The following is a 15,360-nucleotide window of genomic DNA, read 5'->3' as shown; positions in this document are numbered from 1 at the left end:
GGTCCTTAATCGACTCAGTTGGAGACACTACTTTAAGACTCCATTCTTAAAGCAAGTCCACCGACCGGTCTCAAATTGAACATCATTAACTATAAAAGTATTCCACAACAACCCTTCAAACTCTTTCATTTGAAAACTTATCTAATAAGCAGGGCTAAGCATACTAAGCATTTTCATAAAGCAAGTACCAAGGTTAATATGGAAATCATCAAGGTAGATAATGCAGCAAATAGGATTCACTCAACTCCTATTCACCTAATGCATCATATTAACTCAAGTGATATAAATAACTTTATGAAAATACAAGGGTAGGGTTTAATGTCCGGGGCTTGCCTTGATCGGAGGGGACGTTCGGAAACTCAACTACTCTCGAAGGATCCACAAACTCGGAAGAAACCCACTGGTGATCAGATTCTTCCGGAGCGTACTCTATACGTAAAAGTGCATATGCATGATTATGATATACTCAAGGTATGATAAAGACAAGTTACATGTTCTTGGATGATATAACAAAATATGATTATCTCGAGTACACTTTACCTTCATGGTAAAGAAACAAACAAAGCTAGCTATCAAAGCATAAATCACTACTAAACCAACTTTATTATTTTTATTAAGCAATAATTGTGAATCTATTATACCATAAAGATTATTTACATGAAAATAAACCATAACCAGGGAGCATATCATGCTAAGTAACCATGGTTGTCAAATAATCCAAAATATCACCCAACTCCTAAAGGGATTAATTATTTCTATTTCTTTTATAAGCATTTTAAATAGCTTTATCAAGAAACAGAGCATACTTGATCAAACAGAGCTGAAATTAATCATGGAGCTAAATAACATTAACACAAGCTCACATATTAAATTTCATGATTTTTGGATATACCTATGAACTATTAAAAATCATGGAAGGTTTATTCATTAATAAACAAAGGCAATTTATGTATACATGAAAATTACCAGAAAATCAAACCTAACATTTTTCTTAGGCTCTATCCATTTTATGTAAGCTATACAAAAATTTTCACAATTTTTGGATTAGCACAAAATTTACTACACAAATTCAAATATAAAACAAAAACTGCATAAAAAGAAAAAGAAAAAGACTACTGCGCAGTGGGCTGCTTGGAAACTGGGCCGCAGACCGGCCCACTGCTTCCGGCCCGCGTCCGCGCCGCGCACGCCCGCGCGCTCTCTCTCTCTCTCAGCCACTGACAGGGTAGCCCCACCCGTCAGATCTCTCTCTCTCACGCACGGCGGCTCGGCCGCAACTCCGGCGACCGATAGTGAGGCCCTCGGCCTCCGCGCGCGCGCGCATCGGCTCCGCCTCAACTCCGCGACTCCATTGGTACCACTCGCGGACGCTCTACCTCACTGCTACCACCTCGGCCACGATAGGAGCGGGCGGTCGCCATGGCCGACTGTCGGCCGGCCACTAGGACCCGGTAGAGAGCAAACGAATGGCGTAGGGAGGTTCAAGGTGGTGTAGGGAACACGATGCTCACGTCACCACGGTGGGAGAAGTAGCTGAAGTTGTTGGCGACGGAGACAGTGCGATCGGGCGGGCGCTCCGGCTCCGGCGAGCTCGTCCCGGCGATTCTGTTCGTGCCCAAAGCAAAAGAGAGAGAGCATGAGCTACTAGAACACAAGAGGAACTCGAAACAGCTGCCAGGGAAACGTGATACCGACGAGAACACCGTGGTCACGGTAAGAGCACCACGGCGGCAGTTCTGGCCGGAGATGGAAAAGAATGGAGGTGTTTCTGCGATTGAGAGGGTTATGGGACGAGCTTGGTGGTGTTCTGGATTCGCAAAGAGATGGCGAACATCGTGGACGGCTCAATTTGATACGAGGAGGATCGAGCACGGCCAATTTGGATGAGGACGGGGTACTGCTCCTCGGTGCTCCGGTGGCGGAAAGGAGGTCGGTGCTCGCGGGAGAGAATGGCACGTCGCGCTCCACTTCGCCAGCAGCTGCTCCACTTTGCCACGGACGCGAGCACGTGCTTGGACGAGATGAATCGGCAGTTCACGAGTCGGCAAACGCCGATCGACGCTCGGCGGCACACCGCCATAAACAGGGTCGAGCTTATCCCCCTTGTCCCCAAAATACCCTTTCTGAAATTATGAAATTACTTTGAATTTTTGAATAGAAGACAAAAATATGTCAAAATATCAAATGCTCAGAATTTTGAATGCTACAAAACATCTTTAGTGACCAAAGACAGATTTGAAATGGAGAGGGATGAATTTGAGCCAAACAGTTTGAAATTCAAGCTTAATCCCAAATTTTTGAATTAGGGCAAAACAGAATTTCTAAAATTACTTTTGATTTTACATAACAACTTGAAAAACTTCCAACATAAAAGTTGTTCAACTTTTCAAACCCTACAACTTTCATGTTGACCAATTTTCACAATTCCAAACAGATTTTGAATTGGAGATTCAATTTAGAAAAAGGGGACACTTTTCGGAAATCTGTATTTTCAAAATTACTTTGAATTTTGTACTGAAACTTCAAAAACTCAAAACACCAAAGTTGTATATCTTGACAAGATCTACAACTTTGCTTTTGAACTCAACTTCAAATTTTGCTTAGTTTTTAAATTACACAAAAGGGGCAAATCTAGAGTTTTTGAAATTAGGGTTTCCCCCCTTTAAGCTTCTCGGAAAACTTTCACCCAACGATTTTAAACTCCAAAACAAGCACCCATACATAAAATAAACACACTTAAATTCCTAAACACATTCATCCAAAATAAACTTATTTTAGGTTAATGCATTAGTGTGTGCTTAACATATTTTTGATGCAATGCTCATGATGACATGTCCCATTTTTAGTTCGCTTAACACGAGAGTGTTACAATAGGCAAGTTAATAAAAATTATTTTGGAAGGTAAGTAGATGTATGACAGCTTAGAAGGCCTCCAATAAGTTTCAAATAGTTAATCTGAAAAAATTAGGCTATTGATGAGAGATCAAAGAACTAAACTACTCGCCCCCACAACTCCCATAACCCTCCAGTGCAAGACTCTTACTTTTTTATTTTAAAATCTCATGTGTTGTACTAACTATTTGCAAGTTGTCGTTAAAGACATCCTTATAACTTGGAGCATATCCCGCGTGTTGCTGCGGGAATTGCATAATAGTAAATTGTGTAGTATGATGATGTTGACCATACTTATTTGTTTTGTTGACATGGACATTACAGTTGCCATTTGTGCTATTGGATTTTAGTTGTATATGTAGTAGTGCATTGCATGTTGAGATAAATAGTTATTAAAGTTTTACTTAGTACATTTTATTCGAATATGGTAGTACATTGCTTAGGTAACTTGCATGCTTAGAGAAATAGTTAGTGGGGTTTAGGATTATAACAGTTATAGATACCCATATAATATCAAGTGGAAGAGAAAACGATAGAAACAATTTCACCAACAAGAGGGACTGGGGGTGTTTGGATTGCTCCATAACCTCTGCTTCACGGACTTCACCATGGAACAGCTTTATAAAAAAAAAAAAATTTCATAAATACATCTTTAGATGCTCTTACAACTCTATTTTTCTCTTCGAATAGAGTGTAGGAAGCTAAAATTATTTAGCTAAAACATATAGAGCAAAGTTGAAAAATATGTAGCGAAGCCGTCCTAGATACACCTAAGGTCTTGTTTAGTTTCTTAAGTGAATTTTTTTACTATAGTATTTTCGTTTATATTTGGTAATTATTGTTTAGCTATAGATTAAATAGACTCAAAAAAATTTGTCTTACAAATTACAGATAAATTATATAATTAGTTATTTTTTATCTATTTTTAATACTCTATATATGTGTTGTAAGATTTGATATGAATAAGAATCTTAATTTTTTTAAAAAACAATTAGATGAGACCTAAATTTGATGCCGCACCGTAGAATCTCTAGCGGCGAGATAAAAAGGAAAGAAGAATCTGAAGCGGCAGCAAATCAAGTCCAGGTTCGTCTCCTCCAACTCCGCCAGGCACACAGGCTGCTATCGATACGGTTCCATGGGTCCACGTCCATCCTGGGCCGTTGGGCCACTTCCAGATTCCAAAGCATGAAAATGGCGTGGAATTCGAACCTTGGACTCTTCCGGCGCATCCGGGCGCCGGGCCCCTCTTCTCTCGGCCAGCTGGAGCACACCGTCACCGGCCTCGGCTCCAAGGGCTCCACCACCCAACGGCAACGCTCCCCGCCACGAAAGCGACGGGACGAGCACGAGACCCGCCGGTCGGAATCCAATGCGCCGAGAGGCGAGAGCAACAGCAAAGAAAGCCGATAATGTCTCTGCGAGGTGGGCCCAACCTTAGCCTCTCGAAGCAAGAAAGGAACGTGATACCCGCGCCGGCGTGGTCCCCACTCCGCAGTGTGATAGCCTGACAGGGACGCGCGTCACGGTTCGCATGCCCCCGCCCGCGAACGCCACCCGCTTCCCTGACACGCTGGTCCCGCAAGAACTGCCCTGCTGGAGCCCACTCGCCAGGGAATTGCCGCAGAAAATACGGGGAAGAAGAAACAAGAAAAAGGGAAAGAAAAAAAAAAGGGAGGGCGTTAAATACGAACGGCCCGTGCGAAGCGGCACTCTATTCGCGCAACCGCGTAGGAAGTCCAGTCCCCAGACACCCCCAGCGGAGGAAGAGCAGCAGCCGCCGCCGCCGCCGCCGCCGCAGCAGCAGCTATGTCGGGGGGAATTGCCCGCGGCCGCCTCGCCGAGGAGCGCAAGGCCTGGCGCAAGAACCACCCGCACGTACGCGCCCCTCGATTCTCCCTCCGCCCTACCTGATTCCTCTTCGCTCTCGCCGCCTGATCTGCTCTGCTGCTGTGGTGCTGCTGTGCGCAGGGTTTCGTCGCGAAGCCGGAGACGCTGCCCGACGGGACGGTGAACCTGATGATCTGGCACTGTACCATCCCCGGCAAGCAAGGGGTAAGCGACCTGGGCCTCAGGAACCCTAGCTATGTCTAGAGCAATCGGTGCTGGATCGGGGCGGCTCGGTGTTTGCCCCTACAGCTGCTCACTGTTTTTATCAGATCCCTCGTATGGTGAACTAGTCTTTGTGTATATGTAGTAGCATCCAGTCTGTTACGTGGCGTTTTCAGTTCCTTCCTTGTGTGCCATGAGTTTCAGAATTTGATTAGGATGATTGGGGCATTAGTCCATAGGTTCAGTGGATTTTGTGTATGTTAATCGGATGCCATGAAATTAGTTTTGCATGTTAATCTGATGCCATTAAATTAATTTTGAGGATAGCTACATTGTTTTCACTGTATTGTGTACGTTCCATGACGTTGTTATGTGCAAGTTTTTTTTGTTAAAGTTATTATCATGTAGTCCCCCACTGCCATGGCCTGAATTGAGCTTTCATTTCCTTTCTTGCCATGACAATAAGGTGGTTCCTTTATGGTGGGCCGAACTGTTAACGCTCAGCTACACTATGGATCAATTCGAATGCTTGTTCTGCATAAACAAATTTGAGGATGACTTGTCTAGATGCTTAAGATGAATTGTTGATTTTGTTAACTACAACTTCATACCAGTCAACGAGGATGCACTTTATTAGTTAAACCGTGACTTAACTAAAGTTGTTCAACTAAGTAGAGGCAGTTTCTTTGAATATTGTGTGTTCATGTGTTCCATTTTTAATCTGTACTGTTATCTTTATTTCTGTAGAACTAACATGTTGAGATAAATTGCACAGAACGGTAAAACCCAATAGACAAAGTTATAATTTGGTTTAAGCTGCCTCTTAAGAAAGTTCTCAAGAAGCTTGTGGTACGCTTTATGCTGTAAATTATGGTAATGTTTGCTCTTCGTCTTTGGAAGCTTAGTAAACGGCACCTCGAATTTTGGATTGTGGGGGTGCCCTCTTAGTTTAGGATACTAAACTTTATTGAAAAACCTAAGTAACATTAGTGTCCTTTAGTCAAGCAACGGTTTCTTAGTTTAGGTATATACTGAACTTTATTGAAAAACCTAAGTAACATCAGTGTCCGTTAGTCAAGCAACGGTTTTCCAATGTGCATATTGTATTTCTTGATATAATCGTTGTAACTCTACTAAATTAGTGAATCCAGCCAGCCAGCCAGCATGTAGCGAGACCTGAAATCTGGTCGTAGCAAATCCAATTTTGGCTCATTTGCTCTTTCTACTATTAAAGTGCTTGCAATGGAGGTAGAACTTGGTCAGGATAGGTTTCTTTTGTTTTGATGAAGTAAATTGTTTGATTTACTTGTTCTCTGTATTGGATGCTTTTAATTCTTTGTTTCAGGTTATATCATTGAATTCGCGCAAGGCAATTTTTTCGAGCTTTAGTTAACAGTTGTTTGCATACTATTGTCATGTTTATGTTTATGGAAGCTGTTGTAATAAGATAATGCAGTTTGAACTTTTAACTGATTCCCATCTTTTATTTCTTCTGCAGACTGATTGGGAAGGTGGATACTTCCCTCTGACCCTTCATTTCAGTGAGGATTACCCTAGCAAGCCTCCCAAGTGCAAGTTCCCCCAGGGTTTCTTCCACCCAAATGTCTATCCTTCTGGAACAGTCTGCCTTTCGATCCTTAATGAGGATAGCGTAAGCTTTGCAATCATTCTGTAGTCCTGTGTGATGCTGTACAGATTTCATGGCCTTATTGTTCCAAATTTTTTTTGTCAGGGCTGGAGACCAGCTATTACTGTTAAGCAGATTCTCGTCGGGATCCAGGACTTGCTTGATCAGCCAAATCCTGCTGACCCTGCTCAAACAGATGGCTATCACCTTTTTATCCAGGTTAGTCAAAAGTGATGGACCACAACAAAGATATTGTTTGCCCAAAACCTTACTCAGTTTTGAAGTTCAGATGGCCAATCATGTTTGTAACATTTTATTTGGCTTTGCAGGATCCTACAGAATATAAGAGGCGTGTTAGACTGCAGGCGAAGCAGTATCCTGCGTTGGTATGAGAACTTCACCCTACTAGGGATCCATGCTGCACATTCGCATAGTTGTTGCTAGTGTCTTGAATGGAAGACCAGATGTAACATGGTGCTTTGAGAAGTAACTATCGTTCTTGTGGACCATGTCTCTTAACAGTGTTATTAACTGTTTGGAGTGTGTGCTTTGCGTGATGATGTCAAAACCTTGATGTCTGATTATCAAGAATTGATGTGTGTTGTCTGACAAATCTAAATCTGTATCTGTTGGATACCTGTTATATGTCCTGAATTCAAGGTTTTTTTTTCTTTCTATTTGACATTTCTGGCAGTTTTGTTAGAAAGCATGGTTAGTTATCGAAGTGGGGGGCAATCTGAAAAGACTGAAATACCCTTAGAGGAAAAGGAAACGGAGGAACTTGATCGTTTCTCTTAGGACTTAACCGCATTAGCAGATATGGAAATGTCAGATGAAAAACTCGATTGGAGGATAGATAGAAAACAGATAGGAAAGAATTTGAATGTCAGATATGAAAGAAAAACACGATTGGAGGACAGGGAAATAAATTGAATGACAGATACGAAAGAAAAACACGTTTGGAGGACACAGGAAAAAATTCAAGTTTCAGTGTCAAATAAGGATATGCCATCTTTTCTAGTGTCAAATAAGAAATTTTCTCTTTTTTTATCTAATCGATGAAATGGGCGGGGGACGGCATGGGAAGTGGATTGTCCATAGCTAGGCCTTTCCCTCAATCATTAATTAGTAGGAATATGGGGATCGAGTAATATAATCATCTATTATTATAAATATCTAGATCAAACAATACAATCATACTCTCTTTTTCATGTAATAATAAATTGCATTCTAGGAATAAGACAAACTAAGAGAGAGCATAAAAGACAAAGACGCATGTACCCACGTCTTATTTCTAATTACATGCCATCATCAATGTGATTAACAGTGATTGGTTGATAAGTAAAAAAGTATTTAATACAAAGTTGAGATTTTATCCTCTAGAATGCATTATATTTGAGAACAAATTTTGAATGTCATAATATACTATATTACAGGACGGAGGGAGTATATTATTAGTTAATTTGCATACAACTGTAAACTATTGTAATCAATTATTCTAAGCAAGTTTTAGTCAATTTCTCTAAAATTTAAAGTTTCAAATGCAAGATATTTTCTAGGGATTCGGTTTTGATATGAAACTTACACCAACATACTCCCTCCGTCTCCCAAATATAGCGCCTTGGGAGAACAAGAAGATAATGTTACCTAAATAAAAATACAGAAGATAAAAGTAATTGAGTGTTTATCATATTTTCTATCAAGAAACTTAGATTGCACCCTTAATCATGTAGAATAGGATCGGATTTTGATAAATTAGAAAGTTAAGTGAGTGTACATGCATCTATTGTCATCTCTCTTATTTTGTCTAAAAATAACCATAATGTATTGTATTTCAGGATGGAGGGAGTAGAGAGCATGTATATGTATAAAATGGTAGAATAGAAGCTAGTAGTCCAACTAAAAGCAATGTTAGTATGGATAAAATTAATCATTATCCAATGGGTATACATAAGATTAAGGATGGTGAGAGATAGATAATGATAATATGGGTTTGAACGTGTACAAAGCACGGACTTGTTGTTCTCTTTTTTCTTTGTGCGAGTTGAAAATATAAGCTACCTTTCTCGCGTGAAAAGGAACAATGAGACATCTCTGTTTTACGAAAAGGTTTAGAGTTGCAGGATGGATCAAGCAAAGTCGTGGACTTTGATGCCCGGAAGACGTACTAACATGAGATCTTAAGCAAGGCGAGGTCAAACTAATAGGCCGTAGCCTTATTAAGAAAGGTAACCAAATTTGTGGATAGTAATCTTAAGCAAGGGGAAGTCACACTTAACATAGTAAGACAATTTTATCCTGCAGTTTTATGACCTGATTTGAATGTGCAGTTTCAACAACCTAATGTTAGCGAAGAAGAAGATAGCTAGCTTCCAGCCAAAAATCATTTCATTGTTGATTGTCATGAAAATGTCATCTTCATGTTGTGGCCATAAAAAAATTCTACTATTTATTTAGGAAAAAAAACGTATTCAAGAAAAAAAAAAAGAAGAAGAAGCACGACACGTCCGGTCACCATAGCACATGGCTACGGCGGAAGTCTAACTCGTACGGCACGACGAATCAGTCCAGCTTGACGGTGGAGAAGAGGTAGTGGACGAAGCAGAACGAGGCGCCGAGTCCGACAGCGCCGGTGGCGAGCATGACGGCGAGAGCCATGAGCAAGGAGTAGCCGACGTAGAGCGCGGCAGAAACGGGCCCGGCGAGGCTATGCAGCTCGAACACCAGGTAGTAGACAGCGTAGCTCAGGGTGTAGAGCGCGACGGAGCCGGAGGCGAAGAAGGCGCGCCACCACCACCGCCAGTCCTCCACGCACAGGCCCATGTACGTGAGCACCACCGACACCTCGGCGCACACCGTCACCAGCAGCGACAGCACCACCAGCAGGAACCCGAACACGTAGTAGACGCGGCCCAGCCACAGGCTCGACATGATGAAGAAGAGCTCGATGAACAGCGTCCCGAACGGCAGCGTCCCGGCCACCGCCACGAACACCCACGGCGAGCACTGTGCCGCCGGCACCTGCCATGCATCATGCATGTATTTGATTTTGGTAATTTCAGCTGTAACATTCATACCCATGCGGCCATGCAAATGCTGTTCGAAGAAGAAAGAACGAAGGTTAATTATTACCTGGCGGGCGATCTTGTTGGTCTTGACAGGAAACTCGATGTGGCGAACGCGGGAGGCGAGGAGGCCCCCGGCAAGGGTGAGAGGCACGGAGACGAAGAACCACAGGAGGAGGATGACGACGAACAGCAGGAACGGCACGGCTCCGGTGCTTCCGTTGTACCAGAGCACGCAGTTGAGCACGGTGAACACGGCGAACCCGACGCCCGGGAAGGCGAACGACGCGCGCCACGCCACGGACTTCCACCCGTCGGTGTCGCCCTGCCGAACCGTCTTCCAGAGACTCACGGCCGTGTACCCGGCGGCCACGCCTAGGACGAGGTAGAAGCACAGCATGCCGGTGACCAGCGCGCCGCGGCACGCGGGCGACATGAACCCGAGCGCGGCGAAGACGATGGTGACCACGCCCATACCCAGGATGCGCACGCCATCGCCGACGAGAACGCAGAGGAGCACCGGGTGGCTGGGCTCCCGGAACACGTCGCCGGCCACGAGCTTCCACCCGGCTAGCTCGTCCGCGTGCGTCCCAGACTCGCTGCCGCCGAGCTCCTCGTACTGCGCGAGGTCGCGTCGCACGGTGCGCAGCAGGATGACGAGCACGATCGCGGCCAGGAACGAGACCACCACGATGGAGTTGAGGATGGAGAACCAGTGCACCTTGGCACCACCCATCTCGAGGTACGCGTCCCAGCGCGACGGCCACTCGATGCTGCTCTCCACGAAGGCCACCTCGTAGGAGAAGACCAGCGGCATGTTGTCCTGCACGCGCATGCTCACCACCGACGGGTCGCAGCCGGTGGTTGCCTTCAACGTGATCTCGTCGTACATGCTCTTGTTCTTGATAGCCGCCGCGTCGTGCTCCACGCTGCACGGGACGACCTCGAACCCGACGACCGTGTAGCCGCTGCCCTCCTTGCCGCCGGTGAAGCTGATCAGATCGGACCCGTCGGCGGTCGCCATCAAGCTCTCCACCCTGGTGGTGGTGTTCTGCTTGTTCACCAGCACGGTGAGCTTTATGTGGTTGTACACGTAGTACTCGCCGTCGTCGGCGCGGACACCGACGGGGAAGCCGGTGGATCGGTGGAGCACGTCGGGCGCGACCGGGTTCTTCACGTAGCGCATGACAGGGAGGGTGTCGAGGAGGAGGTTGACCTGATAGGCGTCATCGATGCGGGACTTGATGAGCTCGGTGGTGCCAGGGGACAGCGGGTCGGTGCGGCAGAGGAACAATGGCGTGGTGGTGTTGTTGAGCATGGAGAAGCGGTACGGCGACGTCTCGATGCGGTCGCCGAGGAGGAGCTCGCCGAGGCTCTCCGCAGCGTGCCTCGCACCGTGTTGCGGGGCGCAGAAGGGAAGGGAGTAGTAAGGGTAGGGGAGCTTGGAGGACGGCGAGGTCAGGGAGTTCACCTTGGCGGCAAGGGTGTCGCCAGGGCGGTACCGCTGAGGATAGCTACCCGGGAGGTAGAATGCGGCGGCCGGAGAGTGGCCGGAATGGATGAAGAGTATGAGTAGGAAGGCAGAGATGGTGGTGGTGGTGGACGCGCAGAGAGAAGCCATGGCTATGGCCTGTGTCCTTCCACTTCCAGGTGGACGACAGGAGGAAGCGATCGAGCTGCTGGACTGGAAGGCGATCAGCTGAATGTGTTCTGCATTTCATGGTGTTCTTATGATGACTAGCGCTTTGATTATGAACCAAGAAAACTAGAAAAAGTGAACAAAATTTAATGCAGCTCAACTCAAAGTGTTGGGTAGTCAACTGATGGGGCTCTTTGAGCCGTATTTAAACATTATATAAATGGAGCCCCAAGTTAACACTGTGCTGTCACTCTTAGCTATGCTCATAAATCAAACTCTTGGCTAATCTATAAGCATTAACATTCGAGTTCGTGCTCTCATGAGCAATCAGACATTTAAGGCAAAATATCTTCAGTTGGTCACGGCTACAACTCATGTCACCAGCCTTCTGAATTTCTCAGCTTTTCTCATGCATTCCTTTGCAACTTCACTATCACCTTCTTGCTTTCTTGACTACACTCTTATCCCCACTTGTCTCCTCAGATTTGTCCAAGAATGTAAAATGAAAAAATAGTAAGCACAAGCTTTAAAAACCTTTAGTGACATGTTTTGAGATAGTACTTAGCACTCTCTTTGCTTAGGAAGAAATGACTTCAAATCTTGATGACTGACACACCAACCCATCATACCATTGAATACACAATGTCACAAACTAACAGAATCAGATTGATGGTTTATAATCATGCCTTCAGAAAAATTATTGGTGGTCACCATTCCGTGAAACTCCAGAAAGTTCACGGTGTAGTCTTTGTTGTTGAGGCTACTGACGGCGTTATACGTTCATGATGAACTATAAGACATGATTGTTTTCAGTGCAACGAATAAACAACAGGCATGATGAACTATAAGACAGATTGTTTTATTGCACAATTGTATGTCCCATAATGCATCGGACAAGTATTAGCAATACCAATAATTTATCTGTTTATATAATGTAATAGACAAAGTTAGCGATTAACTTGAGTAGCACTTCTTAGATTCTAGGTTCGACGAGTGATGTAGGGGTTGAGGAGTTAAAATTGCAAATATTTTTTCTTTGTATCTCTAGTGTCTATTTTTTCTACGTTTAAAGGAGGCATCAGCTCCAAACCTAGTTATGGGTTTGAACTGCAAACTTAGGGGAAGGTGAAGAAGGGAAGATAGAAAAGCGGAGGGGATTGGCGATGTCTGTCTGAATCGTCTGTATCTCTCTGACCACTCACTGTATAGACTCCATTCTGGGCCGGAGATTCCGGAACTGGGCCGTCGAGCGCTAACGGGCCGAGAGTGGTCTTCTCGAGCACCTGTCGTTCTTCCTTCAGGGAGAGGTTGGAGCCGTAGGGGAAGCAGGGCTGACAGGGTTGCGGCTGCGGCGCAAGGACGCCGAGAGGACTAGGGTTTAGCCATGGCGGCCGAGGAGCAGACTCCTTGTACCAAGCCCCGCCCCGACAAGGCCAAGAAGCGGAAGAAGCCCAAGAAGGACAAGTGGGGCCAACCTATCGCCACCGCTGAGGAGCCGTCGGTGGAGCCGGAGCAAGAGCACCCGGCGGGGGAAGTTGAGGCGGTGGTACAGGTGGACAAGGAGGAGGAGGAGGCGACTGCGGCGGCGGAGGGCTATGAGTTTGGCAAGGTGGTGGCCAGCGGCATGCCCTACACGACCACCGAGGCGGACATCCGGAAGCTGTTCGAGTTCTACGGGCCCCTCCAGTCGGTGCAGCTCTCTCGCTTCCCGGACTCCGGCAACTTCCGCGGCCTTGCCTTCATCTGCTTCGAGGTCCATACTCCGTACCCACCACACTTCCTTCTCTAGGCATCACATTACATTACTTCTTGCAGTACTGCTTTCTTCTTGATGCTGAAGTGGTGATTCGGTGGTGATAGAGTAAGAATTTGTTCAAGTTGCCATAGAAACGAGAAATGGTGTAATGCTTGCTGGATGTTGCTGAATTGCTATGCTGCCATGATCGACTAGGATGCTGCTCTGCTCTTATCGGGGATACCTTATACATGGCGTGCTTGATTGTTTCGATTAATTCAATGATTGTAACCTTTGACACTAAAATTTATACCTGCGTCATATTTGGTTTTGTTGAGTCCCTGATCCAGTGATCCTCTATTGCATTCCTTGAGTTTCTGTGCAGCATAGATCTATGCATGTGATGCCTGAATTGGAACAATGCAAAGCTTTTAATTTCAGAACCTCTGTTATCATATTTTCCAACTGTGCTGCTACTTACTTTTGTCTGTTTATTACTGGTCGAATTTGGTTAGTATCTATAAATAAATAAAACTCAAAACTGAAGAAACTTGAATAGTTGGATCCTTCAATGTCTGCTATTTCTTGTTATCTTTGACAAATCTGATTTTGTTCCATTCTATCATTGCAGACGAACGAAGATGCAATAAAGTCTCTTGAGCTTGATGGATTCAAAATGTAAGCTTCTAGCATGCATATATCGATTCCTCTTGCACGCTGGCCAAAATCGCTTTTCACTGATATACTCTGGTATACATATTACATGTACAGTGGCAGCAGATACATGAGGGTTGAAAGGTGCAGGGTGACGGCCACCTCAAATAAGAAAAGGAAGGCAGAGTTCCAAACCGACCCCAAGAAGTCCGAAGGCTGCCTCTCGGCATATGTTGGCAATCTCTCATGGAATGTCACTGAAAAGGACTTGCGAGATTTCTTCAGATCATCAAAGATTGCATCAGTAAGGTTCGCCATCGACAAAAGAACTGGAGGTTCTCGTGGCTTCTGTCATGTTGATTTTCAAGACGACGAGTCGCTCGAGAAAGCCGTAGCGATGAACCAGTCTGAACTGCAGGGTAGGCCTGTCAAAGTCGCGTATTCAGTCAGTAACAGGGGCTGAAGAGCAAAGATTACTCGCCACCGGTGGTTTGTACTAGTGAGCTTGTAGTGTTATGGTTTTGCTCCCTCAGTTTTGGTAAGGCTTTTGCTGCTTGAAAGATGATTTTGGAACCAAATCCATGGTGACAATTCTTGCCCCAAACATATGGCAAATGTAACCCTTGTGTAACAAGTACGAGTTTGGTAAACCTGCATCTCATGGTTTTGTCACTGAATGAATGTTTTCGGCAGGTTTTTTTTTTTTTTGAGAAAAGAATGTTTTCGACAGGTGCTGTACTTGTTCGCAGTGCAGGGCATGCGAAGGCCCATTTGGTGGAGCTTGGGCCGATTCTAGCTCCGTCTCCAACATACTACAATATAGCAATGCGCTCATTTATCTCTCCTTCAAATGAACTATTAGCTGATGAAACTATTGTTTTTTTTTCTTCACCCGCTCCAGCTCTAGGCCGTGCACGACGGGGCCTAAGTTCTAGTGAGGCTATGGTAATGAAACCAACTAACCACCAAACCATACATTTGGATCACGCCCTTGTGCTGGTCCATTTGGAAGGCCATGAATAAGGCGTGCTTCCAGCATATGATGGATTGGGATAACTGATCAGGGTGGTTGGTCGGTGTTCCATTCATTCACCGTTGGATCTAGAGATGGCCAGCACGATCTACTCCGATCTGACCGGCTTTCAGTTCACCAGGACTGTAGGAGCGTTCTCTTGTCCAAGCGGAGGCGACCTGCCTTGGTCGGTCGGTCGCCGTCGCCGCCCTGCTCTCCTCCGGCGATCATCGCCATTTCTGCTGTAACAGCTTTCGACAATCTCATTGTACTGTGCTCGTCTGCAGGGGACGCCAACCTGGGACACTTCACACCCTGTGCTGCTGCCGGCCAAATTGCTCCTTGAAGTTTGTATGTACGTTTGTGATCTGTTGGGCATCATTGCGTTTGCCCGATCTGAGCAAAGAAACAAAAGGTGCGCGACGACGACTCGGCACATCATAATGCTGGAGTGCACGGCCGGCAACCCTCGTTCGACGGCACGAGCGGGTCACGGTCATTTGATGAGTGATGACCCACGACAGAGCGATGTGCTGCGCTGCTTGCTGTTACTGGCCCATTTCGATGGCCAGGCGTGCGTGCTTAGGACCTCTGAGGCGCCGGCGACGGTGGAAGCTCTCCGGCGTTCTCCGGAAAGAGCACACATCACGGGCAGGCATGCCGGCAGACGGTGCTCGGGTTTCC

General features: G+C 45.6%; 3 protein-coding genes across 3 annotated transcripts; 2 read left to right on the top strand and 1 right to left on the bottom strand.

Annotated features, from left to right (window-relative positions):
• On the top strand, positions 4,578–7,248 carry LOC8085719 (SUMO-conjugating enzyme SCE1). The gene is made up of 5 exons (XM_002468569.2): positions 4,578–4,770; positions 4,864–4,947; positions 6,443–6,595; positions 6,677–6,790; positions 6,901–7,248. Exons 1-5 carry the CDS (start codon positions 4,702–4,704, stop codon positions 6,961–6,963), a joined length of 483 nt encoding a protein of 160 aa, XP_002468614.1. The 5' UTR covers positions 4,578–4,701; the 3' UTR covers positions 6,964–7,248.
• LOC8077967 (transmembrane 9 superfamily member 11) lies at positions 8,505–11,398 on the bottom strand. The gene is made up of 2 exons (XM_002465915.2): positions 9,704–11,398; positions 8,505–9,592 (listed from the first exon to the last, which is right to left on the bottom strand). The coding sequence occupies exons 1-2, from the start codon at positions 11,255–11,257 to the stop codon at positions 9,134–9,136; spliced, it is 2,013 nt and encodes a 670-aa protein (XP_002465960.1). The 5' UTR covers positions 11,258–11,398; the 3' UTR covers positions 8,505–9,133.
• Positions 12,409–14,369, top strand: LOC8077966 (nucleolin 2). Its single transcript, XM_002468568.2, has 3 exons — positions 12,409–13,028; positions 13,642–13,688; positions 13,782–14,369. The coding sequence occupies exons 1-3, from the start codon at positions 12,660–12,662 to the stop codon at positions 14,125–14,127; spliced, it is 762 nt and encodes a 253-aa protein (XP_002468613.1). The 5' UTR covers positions 12,409–12,659; the 3' UTR covers positions 14,128–14,369.

The sequence above is a fragment of the Sorghum bicolor genome, chromosome 1, assembly GCF_000003195.3.
Source record: "Sorghum bicolor cultivar BTx623 chromosome 1, Sorghum_bicolor_NCBIv3, whole genome shotgun sequence".
Taxonomy (NCBI): Eukaryota; Viridiplantae; Streptophyta; class Magnoliopsida; order Poales; family Poaceae; genus Sorghum; species Sorghum bicolor.
The sequence above is the reverse complement of the archived record's forward strand: the minus strand, read 5'-3'. Positions and strand labels throughout refer to the sequence as shown.

What these genes read in the sequence shown, in the direction of transcription:
- LOC8085719 (XM_002468569.2), top strand. Translation starts at nt 4,702, where the DNA reads ATGTCGGGGGGAATTGCCCGCGGCCGCCTCGCCGAGGAGCGCAAGGCC. An exon ending in CCATCCCCGGCAAGCAAGGG is followed by an intron (nt 4,948 to 6,442) that starts GTAAGCGACCTG and finishes TTTCTTCTGCAG; the next exon opens with ACTGATTGGGAAGGTGGATA. An exon ending in CGATCCTTAATGAGGATAGC is followed by an intron (nt 6,596 to 6,676) that starts GTAAGCTTTGCA and finishes TTTTTTTGTCAG; the next exon opens with GGCTGGAGACCAGCTATTAC.
- LOC8077966 (XM_002468568.2), top strand. Translation starts at nt 12,660, where the DNA reads ATGGCGGCCGAGGAGCAGACTCCTTGTACCAAGCCCCGCCCCGACAAG. An exon ending in TTGCCTTCATCTGCTTCGAG is followed by an intron (nt 13,029 to 13,641) that starts GTCCATACTCCG and finishes CTATCATTGCAG; the next exon opens with ACGAACGAAGATGCAATAAA. An exon ending in GAGCTTGATGGATTCAAAAT is followed by an intron (nt 13,689 to 13,781) that starts GTAAGCTTCTAG and finishes TTACATGTACAG; the next exon opens with TGGCAGCAGATACATGAGGG.
- LOC8077967 (XM_002465915.2), bottom strand. Translation starts at nt 11,257, where the DNA reads ATGGCTTCTCTCTGCGCGTCCACCACCACCACCATCTCTGCCTTCCTA. An exon ending in CCAACAAGATCGCCCGCCAG is followed by an intron (nt 9,593 to 9,703) that starts GTAATAATTAAC and finishes GATGCATGGCAG; the next exon opens with GTGCCGGCGGCACAGTGCTC.